Source organism: Oncorhynchus nerka, linkage group LG16 (assembly GCF_034236695.1).
Source record: "Oncorhynchus nerka isolate Pitt River linkage group LG16, Oner_Uvic_2.0, whole genome shotgun sequence".
Taxonomy (NCBI): domain Eukaryota; kingdom Metazoa; phylum Chordata; class Actinopteri; order Salmoniformes; family Salmonidae; genus Oncorhynchus; species Oncorhynchus nerka.
Window position 1 is genome coordinate 9,747,746 of NC_088411.1, and position 17,343 is coordinate 9,765,088.

At 44.4% G+C, this 17,343-nt stretch overlaps 1 protein-coding gene across 3 annotated transcripts in view; it reads left to right on the forward strand.

Annotated features, from left to right (window-relative positions):
- LOC115143998 (ubiquitin carboxyl-terminal hydrolase 22-like) overlaps window positions 1–17,343 on the forward strand; it is a 46,877-nt gene that overhangs the window by 27,941 nt on the left and 1,593 nt on the right. For 2 of the 3 annotated variants that reach the window (XM_029684556.2, XM_029684558.2), the window contains 9 exons: window positions 2,436–2,537; window positions 5,281–5,447; window positions 5,885–6,032; window positions 10,769–10,874; window positions 12,092–12,250; window positions 12,593–12,719; window positions 12,861–12,952; window positions 15,612–15,671; window positions 16,495–16,644. In XM_029684556.2, the coding sequence (XP_029540416.1) occupies window positions 2,436–2,537; window positions 5,281–5,447; window positions 5,885–6,032; window positions 10,769–10,874; window positions 12,092–12,250; window positions 12,593–12,719; window positions 12,861–12,952; window positions 15,612–15,671; window positions 16,495–16,644 (1,111 nt within the window). The remainder of the gene's footprint in view (window positions 1–2,435; window positions 2,538–5,280; window positions 5,448–5,884; window positions 6,033–10,768; window positions 10,875–12,091; window positions 12,251–12,592; window positions 12,720–12,860; window positions 12,953–15,611; window positions 15,672–16,494; window positions 16,645–17,343) is intronic. The other variant, XM_029684557.2, reaches the window with a different exon arrangement.

Sequence of the window (17,343 nt, forward strand, 5' to 3'; positions counted from 1 at the left end):
TTGCTGGACTATTAAGCGCACCTGAATATAAACCGCACCCACTGAATTATAAAAAAATATGTATTTTGTACATAAATAAGCCGCACATGTCTATAAGCCGCAGGTGCCTACCGGTACATTGAAACAAATGAACTTTACACAGCCTTTAAACGAAACACGGCTTGTAACAAATTAAACAGTGGCCTACCAAGAAAGTCATTGGTCACGATCTTCCTCCTCCTGTGCACTGAAACCACTGAAGCCATCTCCTTCGGTGTCAGAGTTGAATAGCCTCCGAATTGCTTCATCCGATGTTGGATCGTTTTCATTGTCGCTCTCGTCACTTTCATCCGGAGGCAAATTCCTCGCTGAGCTCATGCTGCCTCTTCAACACGCAGCAGTCCAGCCTTTCGAAACCCGTTGATGATAGTGGATTTTTTGACAATGCTCCACGCTGTCAGAACCCACTGGCAGACTTGACCATAAGTTGCTCTTCGCATGCGGACCGTTTTAGTGAAGGATTTCTCCCCACTTGTCATCCAAGCCTCCACTGAACAAGGAGCACCACCTTAAATGCACGATTTACACTGATGTCGAGTGGCTGCAAATACTTTGGGCCATCTGCTTTTCTTCCCTCTGAAAGCTGTTGTTGTCTTTTTGCACTGAGTCAGTTCCTCACGCTGCTTTCCAACGTCTTATCATCGACTCATTAAGGCCAAGCTCCCGTGCAGCAGCTCTATTTCCTTTTCCAACAGCCAGATCGATCGCCTTCAACTTGAAAGCTGCATCATATGCATTTCTCCGTGTCTTTGCCATGATGAGGGTGACAAAATTACTACCGTAAACATTATGTGACGGTGCTCAGTTTTTTGGCGGCATGAATCTTGTGAAAGCGGGAAAAATCCATAAATTAGCTGCGTCATTGTATAAACCGCGAGGTTCAAAGCGTGGAAATAAAGTAGCGGCTTATAGTCCGGAAATTACGGTAAGTTAAAATAAGTGTTCGTTCATTTTTGTTGTAATTGTCATCATTACAAATAAATAAAAATAAAAAAAACGGCTTTTTTTGGTCCTCCAATAATCGTTATCGGCATTGGAAAATCATAATCTGTCGACCTCTACCGGAGAGACCTGAAAATAACTGTGCAGCGATGCTCCCCATCTAACCTGACATAGCTTGAGAGGATCTGCAGCGAAGAATGGGAGAAACTCCCTAAATACACGTGTGCCAAGCTTGTAGCGTCATACGTCAAGAAGACTCGAGGCTGTATTCGCTGCCAAAAGCTTCTTCAACAAAGTACTGAGTGAAGGGTCTGAATACTTGGGGTATTTCTAGAAAACAGTTTTTGCTTTGTCATTATGGGGTATTGTGTGTGGACTGAGGGGGGAAAAAAACTATTGAATCAATTTTAGAATAAGTATGTAACATATCAAAATTTGGAAAAAGTAAAGGGGTCTGAATACATTCCGAATGCGCTGTACATGCATGCATGCAAGTACGTATGTGGACATCCTTTCAAATTAGTGGATTCAGCAGTTTGAACATTGGCAGTAGAATGGCCTTACAGAAGAGCTCATTGACATTCAACATGGTACCGTCATAGGATGCCACCTTTCCAACAAGTCAGTTCGTCAAATTTATGCCATGCTAGAGCTGTCCCCGTCAACTGTAAGTGATGTTATTGTGAAGTGGAAACGTCTAGGAGCGACAATGGCTCAGCCACGAAGTGGTAGGCCATACAAGCTCACAGAACGGGAGTGCTGAAGCGCTTAACGTATAAAAATCGTTGGTCCTCAACACTCACTACGAGTTCCAAACTGCCTCTGGAAGCAATGTCGGCACAACTGTTCGTCGGAAGCTTCATGAAATTATCTTCCGTGGCCGAGCAGCCGCACACAAACCTAAGATCACCATGCGCAATGCCAAGCATTGGCTGGGGTGGGTTTGGCAGATTCCTGGAGAATGTTACCTGCCCCTTAGTTCCAGTGAAGGGAAATCTTAACGCTACAGCGTTCAAAGACATTGTAGACAATTATCTGCTTCCAACTTTGTGGCAACAGTTTGGGGAAGGCCCTTTCCTGTTTCAGCATGACAATGCCCCAGTGTACAAAGCAAGGTTCGTACAGAAATGGTTTGGTCGGTGTGGCAGAACTTGACGATCGCAAGTAGAATCGCAATATTTGGGACCAAAATCTCCATTTGTTTATGTTGCCCTTATTGTGCAGCCCTAGTGCAGTACATTACTGCACCTCTGGTATATGTAAAATGCATATTCTCTAGAGATTCACTGCATTGGCCATGTAGGTTTCCCCATTTCCTGTTCCCCTCCCTTCAGGTTTAAGGTAAAGCGACCCATCTAGTTAAATCTAAGTTCTCACATCCTCGCTCTAGCTCTCTGCCTTGCACTTGTTTTTTTTACTGATTTCTTTCCTGTTGTTGTGTGTGTCTGTGTCAGGTGTAGGGGAGAAGTATTCGACGTGGGAGCCCACCAAACGAGAGCTGGAGCTGCTGCGGCACAATCCAAAGCGTCGGAAAATGACGACAAACTGCACCATCGGTAAGGGCTCCTCCTCCCAGTGCTGCACTGTCTGGCTACAGCAAGAGTTGTCTTGTGCCTCGTCTGAAAACCCATCTCCCTGGTCCCTTATCCTAGCTTCTTACCCCTGCCTAGCCCATACCCTCTACCCTTTCTGTATTTCCAAATCTGAAGAATCCCAATAATGGGATAAGCAATATGGCAGATGGAAATTATAAGGCTTGGTGGAGCCATTGTCGTATTGAACCCGCCATATTGGTCCATTCAGACCTGCCAACACAGAAGGGTTAGTGGAGAGGACTAGGGCAAACCGCTCTAGTCTGCTTCTCTCTATATGGGCGTAGTTCATTTCCTATGAGGTTCAGTGCGATGACAGCATCTGCAGTACAGACTGTGTGATGTCTGTGGGCGGATAGAACCCCCAGTCTCTCCTTAATCTCATTGCAGAGACTTCTGTTGGCTGTGTCTGAAAAATGTGTGTGTGTGTGTGTGTGTGTGTGAGAGGTAGTATGTTATTGATCAGGGATTTAGAAAGTGCTGTCCAGTGGAGAAATAAGACATTCCTCTCCTCTCACTCATCCCTCTTTAATTCTCACTCCTCCTCCACACAGCTATGGAGCAGCTCAGACATAGTTGGAGATGAGTGGTGTTAAACAGCATCGCAGTATGCTTCTGCTAGGTGCTAAACGTTCACGCTTGTGCGCTCTCTCGCGCGCTTGCAAATCTCAATTTGTTTTTTTGTCAAGATGCCCTGTACTGTGTGTAATGGTGCCCTGTAGGGGTACTAAGGTGAGCAGCTGGTCAGGGGCAACATGTTTTTTAATACACAAACGTCACTTAGAAATGTCCTTGTTTTTGAAAGAAAAGCAACATTTTTTTTGTCCATTTAAAATAACATCAAATTGATCAGAAATGCAGTGTAGACATTGTTAATGTTGTAAATTACAATTGTAGCTGGAAACGGCTGATTTTTAAAGGAATATCTACATAGGTGTTTTCTTTCAAAAACGAGGACATTTCCAACTGACCCCAAACTTTTGAACGGTAAGTGTGTGTCATTATGTCTTTGTTTTCGTGGCATTTGTGTAAAAAGTTTGGAAGAGATCATTGAAAATAATGCCATTGTTGATTAGATGCTTCTCTTTCATTAATTAGGCTATTTTTCTCTTCAACCATATGGTTTATCTACTACAAACTCATGGACAATATGGACAGACATATAACACATCTATTCTGTATATATGATTCATTTTATAAAAACTTATTCGCATCAAAATGTGTATTTGTCACATTCTTTGTAAACAGCAGGTGTAGGCTATTAGTGACATGCTTACTTACAGGTCCTTTCCAACAACGCAGAGTTAAAGCTAAAACATTCAATGACGTCGAGACACGAGGAATAAACGCACAGTGAATAAAGAATAACAATAATGAGTCAAAAATAACATGGCTATATACAGGGAGTACCAGTACCAAGTCTATGTGCAGGGGTAGCAGGTGATTGAGGTAGCTACAGTACCAGTCCAAAGTTTATAAACACCCACTCATTCCAGGATTTTTCTTTGTTTACTATTTATAATAGTAAAAAAAACAATATAAGACATCAAAACTATGACATAACACATATGGAATCATGTAGTAACCAAAAAAGTGTAAAACAAATCCAAATATATATATATATATATATATATATATATATATATATACTGTATTTGAGATTCTTCAAAGTAGCCACCCTTTATCTTGATGACAGCTTTGCACATTCTCACCCCTCTGTTTCCTGTAGTCCACGATCAGCTCCTTTTATCTTGCTGATGTTGAGGGTGAGGTTGTTGTTGTCCTAGCACCACACTGCCAGGTCTCTGACAACATCCATATAGGCTGCATCATTGTCGTGTGTGTGTGATCAGTCCTACCACCGTCGTGTTGGCGTCTTACAGTCGCGTGTGAACATGATGTACAGGAGGGGACTGAGCACACACCCCTGAGGGGCTCCCATGTTGATGGTCTGCATGGCGGATGTGTTGTTGCCTACCCTCACCGCCTGGGGGCGGCCGGTCAGGACGTCCAGAATCCAGTTGCAGAGGGAGGTGTTCAGTCACTGTCCTGAGCTTGGAGTGGACTATGGCGTTGACTGATAAGCTGTAGTCAATGAACAGCATTCTTACCTTGGGTATTGCTTTTGTCCAGGTGGGCAGTGTAGAGTGCAATGGAGATTGTGTCATATGGTTGATGTGAGCCATGACCAGTCTTTCAAAGCTTTCCATGGCTATAGATGTGAGGGCCCAGGGGGCGATAGTCCTTTAGGCAGGTTAACTTGGCTTTCATGGGCACGGGGGACTATTATTCAAGTATAAATTACCAAAGTTATCATAGATTGCCGTAGATGACCTGTTATTTACCCAAATGACTGAAAATGCCAGTAACTTTGGTAAATTACCGGTAGCTTTGCATGCAACCCTACCTGTCAGGGTATCCCAGCTCAGTGGGTCTTACCCTGTTGTCCTCCTGCCAGTGTGAGGCTGCTGTGTTCACTCCAGCCTCCGTCTAGGGACCACTGTGGCCATCTGTTACAGCCATGTCTCCACTGGTTCTCATTTACTGTAGTGGTTTTGGCGCTGGAATTGATATTATGTCTCTTTCTGCATGTCTCTCTCCCCCCCTCCCCCATTTACCTGTCTGTTCCTTTCTCTCCATCTTCCTCTGCGTCCTGCTTCTCTCTCTCTCTCTCGCTCGACCTCTAACCCTCCCTTCTCTCCCTCAGGTCTTCGAGGTCTGATCAACCTGGGCAACACGTGTTTTATGAACTGCATCGTCCAGGCCCTCACCCATACGCCCCTGCTGCGGGACTTCTTTCTGTCCGACAGACACAAGTGTGAGATGCAGTCCAACTCCTGTCTGGTGTGTGAGATGTCCCAGCTCTTTCAGGAGGTAAGGGGGTTAAAAATATCTTTCTCTTTCAGGCTCGTACACCTCCTCCATCCTCCTCCCTCTTTCTTTCCCAGGCCACCTCTACTGCTGTCTATAACGCTCTTGTTCTAAATCTCTCTCAACCCAAAACTATCTATCTCTCCCCCACCTCTCTCCCTCTAAAACCATTGTAGTGGAAGTACTTAACTAGCGAAGTTGTTGTCAGTACGTGGTGGGATTTGCATGGTTTTAAGTTCCTGTTTCATCCCGCCCCTTCTCCAACCCTTATTCTCTCTTATACCTCTTTTTATTTTGCCTCGCCTCACTTTCTCGCTCTCTCTCCATTCCCCCTCTCCTTCTCCCCTCACATTTAATGTTTCCGTTCTTTCTTCCTCCTCCTTTTTTCTCATCCCTCCTCTCTCTCTCTCTCTCTCTCTCTCTCTCTCTCTTTCTGTCAGTTCTACTCGGGCCACCGTTCGCCCCACATTCCCTTCCGACTGCTGCACCTGGTGTGGACGCACGCGCGCCACCTAGCAGGCTACGAGCAGCAGGATGCCCACGAGTTCCTCATCGCTGCCCTGGACGTGTTGCACCGCCACTGCAAAGGTTTGCATCATAGTACAGGGGCGAACGCATATAATCGCGCAGGAACACACACACACACCTACCACCTACCTTTTTAAGACCTACCTTTTTATATACAGTGCCTTGCGAAAGTATTCGGCCCCCTTGAACTTTGCGACCTTTTGCCACATTTCAGGCTTCAAACATAAAGATATAAAACTGTATTTTTTGTGAAGAATCAACAACAAGTGGGACACAATCATGAAGTGGAACAACATTTATTGGATATTTCAAACTTTTTTAACAAATCAAAAACTGAAAAATTGGGCGTGCAAAATTATTCAGCCCCCTTAAGTTAATACTTTGTAGCGCCACCTTTTGCTGCGATTACAGCTGTATGTCGCTTGGGGTATGTCTCTATCAGTTTTGCACATCGAGAGACTGAAATTGTTTCCCATTCCTCCTTGCAAAACAGCTCGAGCTCAGTGAGGTTGGATGGAGAGCATTTGTGAACAGCAGTTTTCAGTTCTTTCCACAGATTCTCGATTGGATTCAGGTCTGGACTTTGACTTGGCCATTCTAACACCTGGATATGTTTATTTTTGAACCATTCCATTGTAGATTTTGCTTTATGTTTTGGATCATTGTCTTGTTGGAAGACAAATCTCCGTCCCAGTCTCAGGTCTTTTGCAGACTCCATCAGGTTTTCTTCCAGAATGGTCCTGTATTTGGCTCCATCCATCTTCCCATCAATTTTAACCATCTTCCCTGTCCCTGCTGAAGAAAAGCAGGCCCAAACCATGATGCTGCCACCACCATGTTTGACAGTGGGGATGGTGTGTTCAGGGTGATGAGCTGTGTTGCTTTTACGCCAAACATAACGTTTTGCATTGTTGCCAAAAGTTCAATTTTGGTTTCATCTGACCAGAGCACCTTCTTCCACATGTTTGGTGTGTCTCCCAGGTGGCTTGTGGCAAACTTTAAACAACACTTTTTATGGATATCTTTAAGAAATGGCTTTCTTCTTGCCACTCTTCCATAAAGGCCAGATTTGTGCAATATACGACTGATTGTTGTCCTATGGACAGAGTCTCCCACCTCAGCTGTAGATCTCTGCAGTTCATCCAGAGTGATCATGGGCCTCTTGGCTGCATCTCTGATCAGTCTTCTCCTTGTATGAGCTGAAAGTTTAGAGGGACGGCCAGGTCTTGGTAGATTTGCAGTGGTCTGATACTACTTCCATTTCAATATTATCGCTTGCACAGTGCTCCTTGGGATGTTTAAAGCTTGGGAAATCTTTTTGTATCCAAATCCGGCTTTAAACTTCTTCACAACAGTATCTCGGACCTGCCTGGTGTGTTCCTTGTTCTTCATGATGCTCTCTGCGCTCTGAGACTATCACAGTGCAGGTGCATTTATACGGAGACTTGATTACACACAGGTGGATTGTATTTATCATCATTAGTCATTTAGGTCAACATTGGATCATTCAGAGATCCTCACTGAACTTTTGGAGAGTTTGCTGCACTGAAAGTAAAGGGGCTGAATAATTTTGCACGCCCAATTTTTCAGTTTTTGATTTGTTAAAAAAGTTTGAAATATCCAATAAATCTCGTTCCACTTCATGATTGTGTCCCACTTGTTGTTGATTCTTCACAAAAAAATACAGTTTTATATCTTTATGTTTGAAGCCTGAAATGTGGCAAAAGGTCGCAAAGTTCAAGGGGGCCGAATACTTTCGCAAGGCACTGTATACAGGGGCAAACACGAATATATTACACAGCCTTACACCCACATACAGTGCCTTTGGAAAGTATTCAGACCCCTTGACTTGTTCCACATTGTTACGTTTAACCTTTCTGGCGCAGGCGTTCTGCTAGCGACCCACCTCGAAAACATCCAGTGAAATTGTATAGAGTCGAAATTAGAATTACAGAAATAGAAATATTTAACATTCATGAAAATACAAGTGTCATACATGAAAATAAAGCTTAACTTCTTGTTAATCCAGCCGCTCTGTCAGATTTCAAAAATGCTTTACGGTGAAAGCACAACATGCGATTATCTGAGGACAGCGCCCCGAATACAAAAGCATGAAAACATTTTTCCATCAGGCAGGTGCGCCACGCCACGAAAGTCAAACATAGCGATATAATAAATACCTTTGAAGATCTTCTTCTGTTGGCACTCCAAAAGTTCCCAGCTACATCACAAATGGTTCTTTTGTTCGTTAGTCCTTCTTTATAACCCCACAAACTCAGTTTAGCTGGCGCGTTTCATTCTATAATCCACTGGTTTCCCTCCTTCAAAATGCATACAAAATGAATCCCAAATGTTACCAATAAACTTCTCCAAACAAGTCAAACAACGTTTATAATCAAACCTCAGGTACCCTAATATGTAAATAAACGATGAAATTTAAGACGGAGAATCAATGTCTTCACCGGAGTTAAACAACAAAGAACGCGCTCTCACCCATGCGCATGAAAACAAGACAGCCAAAATGGGAGCCACTTAGAAAAACTACAAATTCTAGCTAATTTTTCCAAAAACAAGCCTGAAACTCTTTCTAAAGACTGTTGACATCTAGTGGAAGCCCTAGGAACTGCAATCTTGGAGGATTTCGCCTCACAATTAACTTGACAGCCATTGGAAACAGTGGTAGGCTGAAAATGTTAATTTTTTGGATGGTTTGTCTTCGGGGTTTCGCCTGCCATATCAGTTCTGTTATACTCAGACATAATTTTAACAGTTTTAGAAACTTTAGAGTTTTTTTCTATCCAAATCTACCAATTATATGCATATCCTATCTTCTGGGCCTGAGTAACAGGCAGTTTACTTTGGGCACGCTTTTCATCCGAACGTCAAAATACTGCCCCCTAGCCCAAAGAGGTTTAAGCCTAATTTTAAAATGTATTTAAATCTTTTTTTTCCCTCATCAATCTATACACAATACCCCATAATGACAAAGCATGAACAGGATTTTAGAAATGTTGCTAATTTATAATAAAACAAAACACTGAAATATCCTATTTACATAAGTATTCAGACCCGCTACTCAGTACTTTGTTGAAGCACCTTTGGTAGCGACTACAGCCTCAAGTCTTCTTAGGTATGACGCTATAGCCTTGGCCCACCTGTATTTGGGGAGTTTCTCCCATTCTTCTCTGCAGATCCTCTCAAGCTCTGTCAGGTTGGATGGGGAGCGTTGCTGCACAGCTATTTTCAGGTCTCTCCAGAGATATTAGATCAGGTTCAAGTCCAGGTTCTGGCTGGGCAACACAAGGACATTCAGAGACGTTTCCTGAAGTCACTCCTGTGTTGTGTGCTTAGGGTCGTTGTCTTGGTTGTTGGTCAACCTAAGCCCCAGTCTGAAGTCCTGAACACTCTGGACCCGGTTTTCATCAAGGATCTCTGTACTTTTCTCCGTTCATCTTTTGCTCAATCCTGATTAGTATCACAGTCCCTGCCGCTGAAAATCATCCCCACAGCATGATGCTGCCACCACCATGCTTCTCGGTAGGGATGTTGTCAAGTCTCCTCCAGATGAGACGCTTGCCATTCAATCTTGGTTTCAAACTCCAAGCGTGCTGTCATGTGCCTTTTACTGAAGAGTGGCTTCCGTCTGGCCACTCTACCATAAAGTCCTGATTTGGTGGAGTGCTACAGAGATGGTTGTCCTTCTGGAAGGTTCTCCCATCTCCACAGAGGAACTCTGTCAGAGTGACCATCGGGTTCTTGGTCACCTCCCTGACCAAGGCCCTTCTCCTCTGATTGTTCAGTTTGGCTGGGCGGCCAGCTCTTTGTGGTTCCAAACTTCCATTTAAGAATGTTGAAGGGCACTGTGTTCTTGGGGACCTTCAATGCTGCAGAATTTGTTTGGGCACCCTTCCCCAGATCTGTGCCTCGACCATAATCCTGTCTCGGGGCTCTACGGACAATTCCTTCGACCTCATGGCTTGGATTTTGCTGTGACATGCACTGTCAGCTGTGGGACTTTTTATAGACAGTGTGCCTTTCCAGATCATGTCCAATCAATTTAATTTACCACAGGGGGACTCCCAAGTGGTAGAAACTTCTCAAGGATGATCAATGGAAACAGGATGCGCCAGGACTCAATTTCTAGTCTCATAGCAAAGGGTCTGAATACTTATGTAAATAAGGTATTTCTCGATTTAATACATCTTGTAAAATTTCTAAAAAACCTGTTTTCGCTTTGTCAGTATGGGGTATTGTGTGTAGATTGCTGAGATTTTTTAAATACATTTTAGAATTAGGTTCTATCGGGAAAAATGGGGGTCTGAATACTTTCCGAAGGCACTGTGCATGTACACATACTAACTTGTACAGACAATCAGATTGTAGAAAGCAGACTGCTCTACTCAAATGGCGCCCACGCTCTCTACTTCTGCTACAGTCAAATGGTGGGAGGAAAAGCAGGAATACGGGAAAGGAAGGGAGCAGCGATTGGGGGAGAATGAACAAGAGAGGAGGAGAGTGAAGAAAATGGCTGGTCTGCTATCTGACTGGATGAGCTGAGACGAGGGGCTGCTAATTGACACAGACAAAGAGCCTCTTTACATAAGTGCTGATTGTGTTTGCTTCGCCCTGTGTCCTCCTTCAACATCCCTCATTCTCTCACTCTCTCTCTCTCGATGTTGTCTTTCTCTGATACTGTGGTGGAGCGGGGAGGTGGAGTTCTGCAGCAGTCGACAAGCTTTAATTCTCAATCGCGTGTGTGTGTGTGTTTTGTCCCTGTGCTCTCGATGTTCACCAAGGAGATGATAACGGGAAGAAGGCCAACAACCCCAATAACTGCAACTGCATCATCGACCAAATCTTCACTGGGGGTCTGCAGTCTGACGTCACCTGTCAAGTCTGCCAGTATGCTCCTCCATCTTTCTCTCTGTGTGTGTGTGCGCTTGTAAACAGTGTGAAAGTTATTTCCTGTACATCTTTGTGCTTCACCCTTACTGTTTGTTTGTTTGTGTGGGCGTGTGAACTGTTGATGCATCATGTTGATCACGTTTCAAACCAGCACTTGTAAAAAAATATATTTAAAAAATGTTTTTAAATCACTCACTCTTAGACCTCGTCAGACCCCCTCTCTGCAGTGAGTCAAGGAGAGTGGGACTGATTTAAAAAAATATTTTTTTAAATTAACACACGCATCACCCGTTGCTCCACTCCCACTGCTTTAGCAGCCAGGCACCTACTGGGCAATGTAGACTCTGACATAGTGTTCTACCTACATCTGGTGGACACAGAGTAATGCACAATATTTACTCATTCACAAAGAATCAGTCATTTCGTGTTGAGTTTGCAAACTAATTGAGAAGCATTTGTGCAACATTTTGCAACAAAACCAACGTGGGCGCAACTATGGGGCAAAACAGACGGGGTTGGCTTAGATTGTTGACAACACGTAAACAATTTTTAATCTCCAATGTTTAATGAAAACATAAGTTAATTTGCACAATGAGCACTTGTTGTCTCTCAAATACATCATTATAGATGTTTGTTGGTTGGTTAGCTATCTCGCAAACTTGAGCCATATTAGGATTGACATGAAATCAGTCGAAATACCTCAAAACAAGACCTATCAAGAACAAGATGAAACTAGCTGACTAGAAGAAACTAGTCACTTAGATGAAACTAGTCACTTACGATTCCCCACGTCACAGTTTCTTGTCATAGTTGGTAGCCATCCCGAATCACAACAATTCCGACTTCTAACCCATTGAAGCGTGCGCATCGTTTTCGTGACTTTGTCAGCTAAGTCGTCTATATATACACTCACACTCGCATGCAAACTAACATTGTTCAAGTGTTGTAACTGGCTACTTAGGCATTCTAGCGGTTAAGAGCGTGGGGCCAGTAACTAAAAGGTTGCTGATTCGAATCCCTGAGCCAACTAGGTGAAAAATCCCATGTGCCCTTGAGCAAGGCACTTAACCCTAATTGCAACTGTAAGTCGCTCTGGATAAGAGCATCTGTTAAATGACTCAAATGTAGAGGTTATAAGATGGATTCATAGGCTTTGGGTCAGTCAAAGCCCAAAAGCCATTCCCTAACAGACCCCCTCCCCTCTCGTCCTGTAGTGGTGTTTCCACGACGATAGACCCGTTCTGGGACATCAGTCTGGACCTGCCGGGGTCGTCCACGCCCTTCTGGCCCCTCAGCCCCGGGGGAGACGGCAGCACACTCAACGGAGAGAGCCACCTCTCAGGGGCCACCACACTCACAGACTGTCTACGCAGGTATCCCACCCCTCTCCCCCTCTCTCAGGGGCCACCACACTCACTGATTGTCTAGGCAGGTTCTGCTCATCCCTTTATCACCATCCCTTTCTCTATCGCTCTCTTTCTCTCGTTCTCTCTTCATCTTTCAGGGGCCACCACTCCCACTTTCTGTCTATGCAGGTAATCATCCCTCTGACTAATTCCTTCCACATCATCGCTTTAACCTTCTCTGTATCTCTCTGTTCTGCTGTCCATCTTTCTATCATGCGCGCGCACACACACTCGCAGGCACACACACACACACACACACACACACACACACACATGGTGTGGGTTCTGACCCTGGTCCGTCTTCTGCAGGTTTACCCGACCAGAGCACTTAGGGAGCGGCGCCAAGATTAAGTGTAGTGGTTGCCATAGTTACCAGGAGTCCACCAAACAGCTGACTATGAAGAAGCTCCCCATTGTGGCGTGTTTCCACCTCAAAGTGAGCGTGTGTGGTGTTTTTTTTGTCTGTATTTGTGTAAAAGAAATGTAAGTGTGAGAGCTCAACTTTAGTTCATCCTTCGCACTGTAATATCTCTAACCTCTCTCTTTGTCGTGTTCTTTTTCTCCCCCCTCCCCCCAGAGGTTTGAACACTCTGCGAAGCTGCGGAGGAAGATCATTACGTACGTCTCGTTCCCCTTAGAGCTGGACATGACTCCCTTCATGGCCTCCAGGTCAGTCTGAACAATGAGCCAGTCGCACAGTGGCGGAGACCAGGGCTGCATCTCAATAGTCTGAAGACTCTTCCTTTTCATATTATTCATCCTCTGCACTGAGCCGAGAGAAGTGAAAGTCAGTCCACTGATGGTCTCTTTGCTATGTAGCCTTCACCTGCTGATTTCTTAAATCAGTGCTAGTGAAGTGAAGGAGCCTGGGAAAAGGAAGCCCCTTGAGTCAATCGAGAGGCATAGGTGTGCGCATATTTGTGTGTGTATGTGCTGTCCGACCAGCCATGTTCATTTGCCGTTTGTGTGTGTAAATGTTTTTTTTTGTTGTTTTTTTTGTGAATTTTACCCCTTTTTCTCCCCAATTTCGTGGTATCCAATTGTTGTAGTAGCTACTATCTTGTCTCATCGCTACAACTCCCGTACAGGCTCGGGAGAGACGAAGGTTGAAAGTCATGCGTCCTCCGATACACAACCCAACCAAGCCGCACTGCTTCTTAACACAGTGAGCATCCAACCCGGGAAGCCAGCCGCACCAATGCGCCGGAGGAAACGCAGTGCACCTGGCCACCTTGGCTAGCGCACACTGCGTCCAGCCCGCCACAGGAGTCGATGAGACAAGGACACCCCTACCGACCAAGCCCTCCCTAACCCGGGCGACGCTAGGCCAATTGTGCGTCGTCCCACGGACCTCCCGGTCGCGGCCGGTTACGACAGAGCCTGGGCGCGAACCCAGGGACTCTGATGGCACAGCTGGCGCTGCAGTACAGCGCCCTTAACCACTGCGCCACCCGGGAGGCCCCGTAATTGGTGTTTTTAACTTAATTAGCCAAACAAACACAGGTGTGCGCTCACACACACACACACACACACACACACACACACACCAACCCATGACTCCCCATGCGTATCCCCTGATGTGCAGGATGTCAAAACAGCACCTGCTGCTGAAGGGGACTCCAATGAACTCAAATGGATTCAGATCTCTCTCCTCCAGAGAGAAAGAGAGGGACGACTGGAATTGAATGAACGAGTGTACGTATGAAAGGGATGCGCCATATTGGTGCGGAGGTGGGAATGTGATCTAGGATTAGTGTCAGACGAAGCAGTCAGGGGCCTCATTTAGAAACAGTGCCAGACTGGGTGAGGTGTTAATCTCATAGCTAACTCAACTTTAAAGGGGTGCCTTTTATTATTATTTTTACATTTAACCTTCATTTAACCTTTATTTAACTAGTCAATTCAGTTAATTCTTAGGGCTGCAATCCCGTTAACGGGATGATATGACAACAGCCAGTGAAAGTGCAGGGCGCCAAATTCAAAACAACAAAAATCTCATAATTAAAATTCCTCAAGCATACAAGTATTTTACACCATTTTAAAGATAAAATTCTCGTTAATCAAGCCACAGTGTCTGATTTCAAAAAAGCTTTCCAGCGAAAGCACCACAAACGATTATGTTAGGTCACCACCAACTCACAGAAAAACCCAGCCATTTTTCCAGCGAAAGAGAGGAGTCACAAAAAGCACAAATAGAGATAAAAATGAATCACTAACCTTTGATGATCTTCATCAGATGACACTCATAGGACTTCGTGTTACACAATACATGTATGTCTTGTTTGATAAAGTTCATATTTATATTTGGCGTGTTAGGTTCACTAGTTCCAAAAAGATCCAGTGATTTTGCATAGCCACAACAATTCAACAGAAATACTCATCATAAATGTAGATGGAAATACAAGTTATACACATGGAATTATAGATATATCTCTCCTTAATGCAACCTCCTTAATGCAACTTCATGCAAAATGCTTGATTTGTTTGATAATGTCCATTATTTATGTCCAAGTAGCTACTTTTGTTAACGCGTTTAGTACACAAATCCAAACGCTCGTGCGGGTCCATCCGAACGTCAGACGAAAACTTCAAAAAGTTATATTACAGGTCGAAGAAACTCATCAAACTAAGTATAGAATCAATCTTTAGGGTGTTGTTATCATAAATCTTCAATAAAGTTCCAACCAGAGAATTCCTTTGTGTGGAGAGAAGCCAGCAGGTCGCTATCATGTGAATTGTGCATGACCAGCCCTTGGCTATCTGCCAGACACCTGGCTCATTCAGCTCCACAACACAGTAGAAGCCTCATTCAAGTTTCTAAAGACGGTTGACATCTAGTGGAAGCCCTAGGAAGTGCAACTTCTTCCATATCCCACTGTAAATTCAATAGGAGCTGGGTTGAAAATCGACCAACCTCAGATTTCTCACTTCCTGTTTGGATTTCTTCTCAGGTTTTTGCCTGGCATATGAGTTCTGTTATACTCACAGACATCATTCAAACAGTTTTAGAAACTTTAGAGTGTTTTCTATCCAATACTATTAATAGTATGCATATATTATCAACTGCGACTGAGGAGCAGGGCCAATTGTGCATCGCCCTATGGGTCTCCCGATCACGGCCGGTTGTGATACGGCCCGGGATCGAACCAGAGTCTTTGGGGACTCCTCTAGCACTGAGATGCGGTGCCTCAGACCGCTGCGCCATTCAGGAGGCCTGCTCTGAGGATTGATTGTAAATGTATACGTGCGGTATTATGCTAGAGGATGGCTTAGTGTGATGGTCTTTGTTCATTGTTGCTGACATATTGTCTGATCGTGTGTCTTTCAGCAAAGAGAACAGGATGAACGGACAGTACCAGCAGTCAGTAGACGTTTTCAACGACAATAAGTAAGTGGACTTTCCCTCTAACACTGAGTATACAAAACATTACGAAAACATGCTCTTTCTGTGACAGACCAACCAGGTGATTCTAGGCTAAAGCTATGATCCCTTATTTATGTCACTTGTTAAATCCACTTCAATCATGTTAGTAGGTGCCAGGCGTACTGGTTTCCGTCAAAACCCAGCAGCGTTGCAGTTCTTTTCACGCTCAACAGTTTCCCGTATGTATCAAGAATGGTCCACCACCCAAATGACATCCAGACAACTTGACACAACAGTTGGAAGCATTGGAGTCAACATGGGCTAGCATCCTTGTAGAATCCTTGCCTTGACGAATTGAGGCTGTTTTGAGGGCAAAAGGGAGGATTTCAACTACATTTTAGGAAGTTTTCCTAATTTTTGATTTATTTTACCTTTATTTAACTAGGCAAGGCAGTTAAGAACAAATTCTTATTTTCAATGATGGCCTAGGAACAGTGGGTTAACTGGCTGTTCAGGGGCAGAACGACAGATTTGTACCTTGTCAGCTCGGGGATTTGAACTTGCAACCTTCCGGTTACTAGCCCAACACTAACCACTAGGCTACCCTGCCGCCCCAACAGAAATACTCATGAACACGTACTCCATAATGTTTGGTATACTCAGTGTATGTTGCATGTAAAGAACAATATAGAATGACAGTGAATTTGCTCTGTTCTCTTGCTTTGTTTTGAACCAATTCTCACCCATTTTCTGCCTCCCTTCCCTTCTCTCTCTTCCCCCTTTCCCTCCACCTCCTTCCCTCCCTCCACTCTCTCTCCATGCCTTCGCCTCTCCTCCCTCCATCCAGGTATTCTCTGTTTGCGGTGGTCAACCACCAGGGTACTCTGGAGAGCGGTCACTACACCACGTTCATCCGGCAGCACATGGACCAGTGGTTCAAGTGTGACGATGCCATCATCACCAAGGCCAGCAACAAGGACGTGTTGGACAGTGAAGGGTGAGCTCAGACCGCTGCAACCTCGACCTTTACGGTGCTAAGCTCGACCTCCACTCCCCCGCGGAAATTGAATTTGCGTAAAAAATATTTTAAAAATCCCCACAGAAATCTGTCAGGTTAATCTACAGATGTTTTTTTTTGTTGTCACATTGGATGCGTCTCAATCCACCGTATCCGCCGATGTCGCACCTCCGCATCTGCGGTGACCGAGCTAGAGCGGTGTTTGTCAGACCTCGAGACGTGGTGAAAAATTGGTTTTCTCACAAAATCGTCTGTAGTGTCCGAATGGGTTACAAACTATTTTGACCCCTCTATGGAAAGATGAGACTCTAACGAACGCGGTGGTGTTCTCCGCTTTGCTCTTTGAACCCCACAAGCGTCTTGGGACTGGTCTGGAGTCGGCTACAGCTGATCTGCCAACTTCTTCTGTCTGTTTTTCATCAAACATATAGCAGATCTGGTGTCAGAGGTTAGGGGAAACTTCTACCTACTCTGTATTGTTGGGGAAGGTTTCCCAGATGTCGTTTAAGCCTAGTCCAGGACTTAAAAAGCACTTGGAGATTCTCCATGGAACTTGCTTGTCGTCCAGGTTTATATTTTATGGTCAATCATTAGACTTCAAAGCTACGTTATTTTTTAAAATTTTTAACAAACTTCAAAGCCACGTTATGAACACCTGCTATAAGGAAGGTGTTTTAA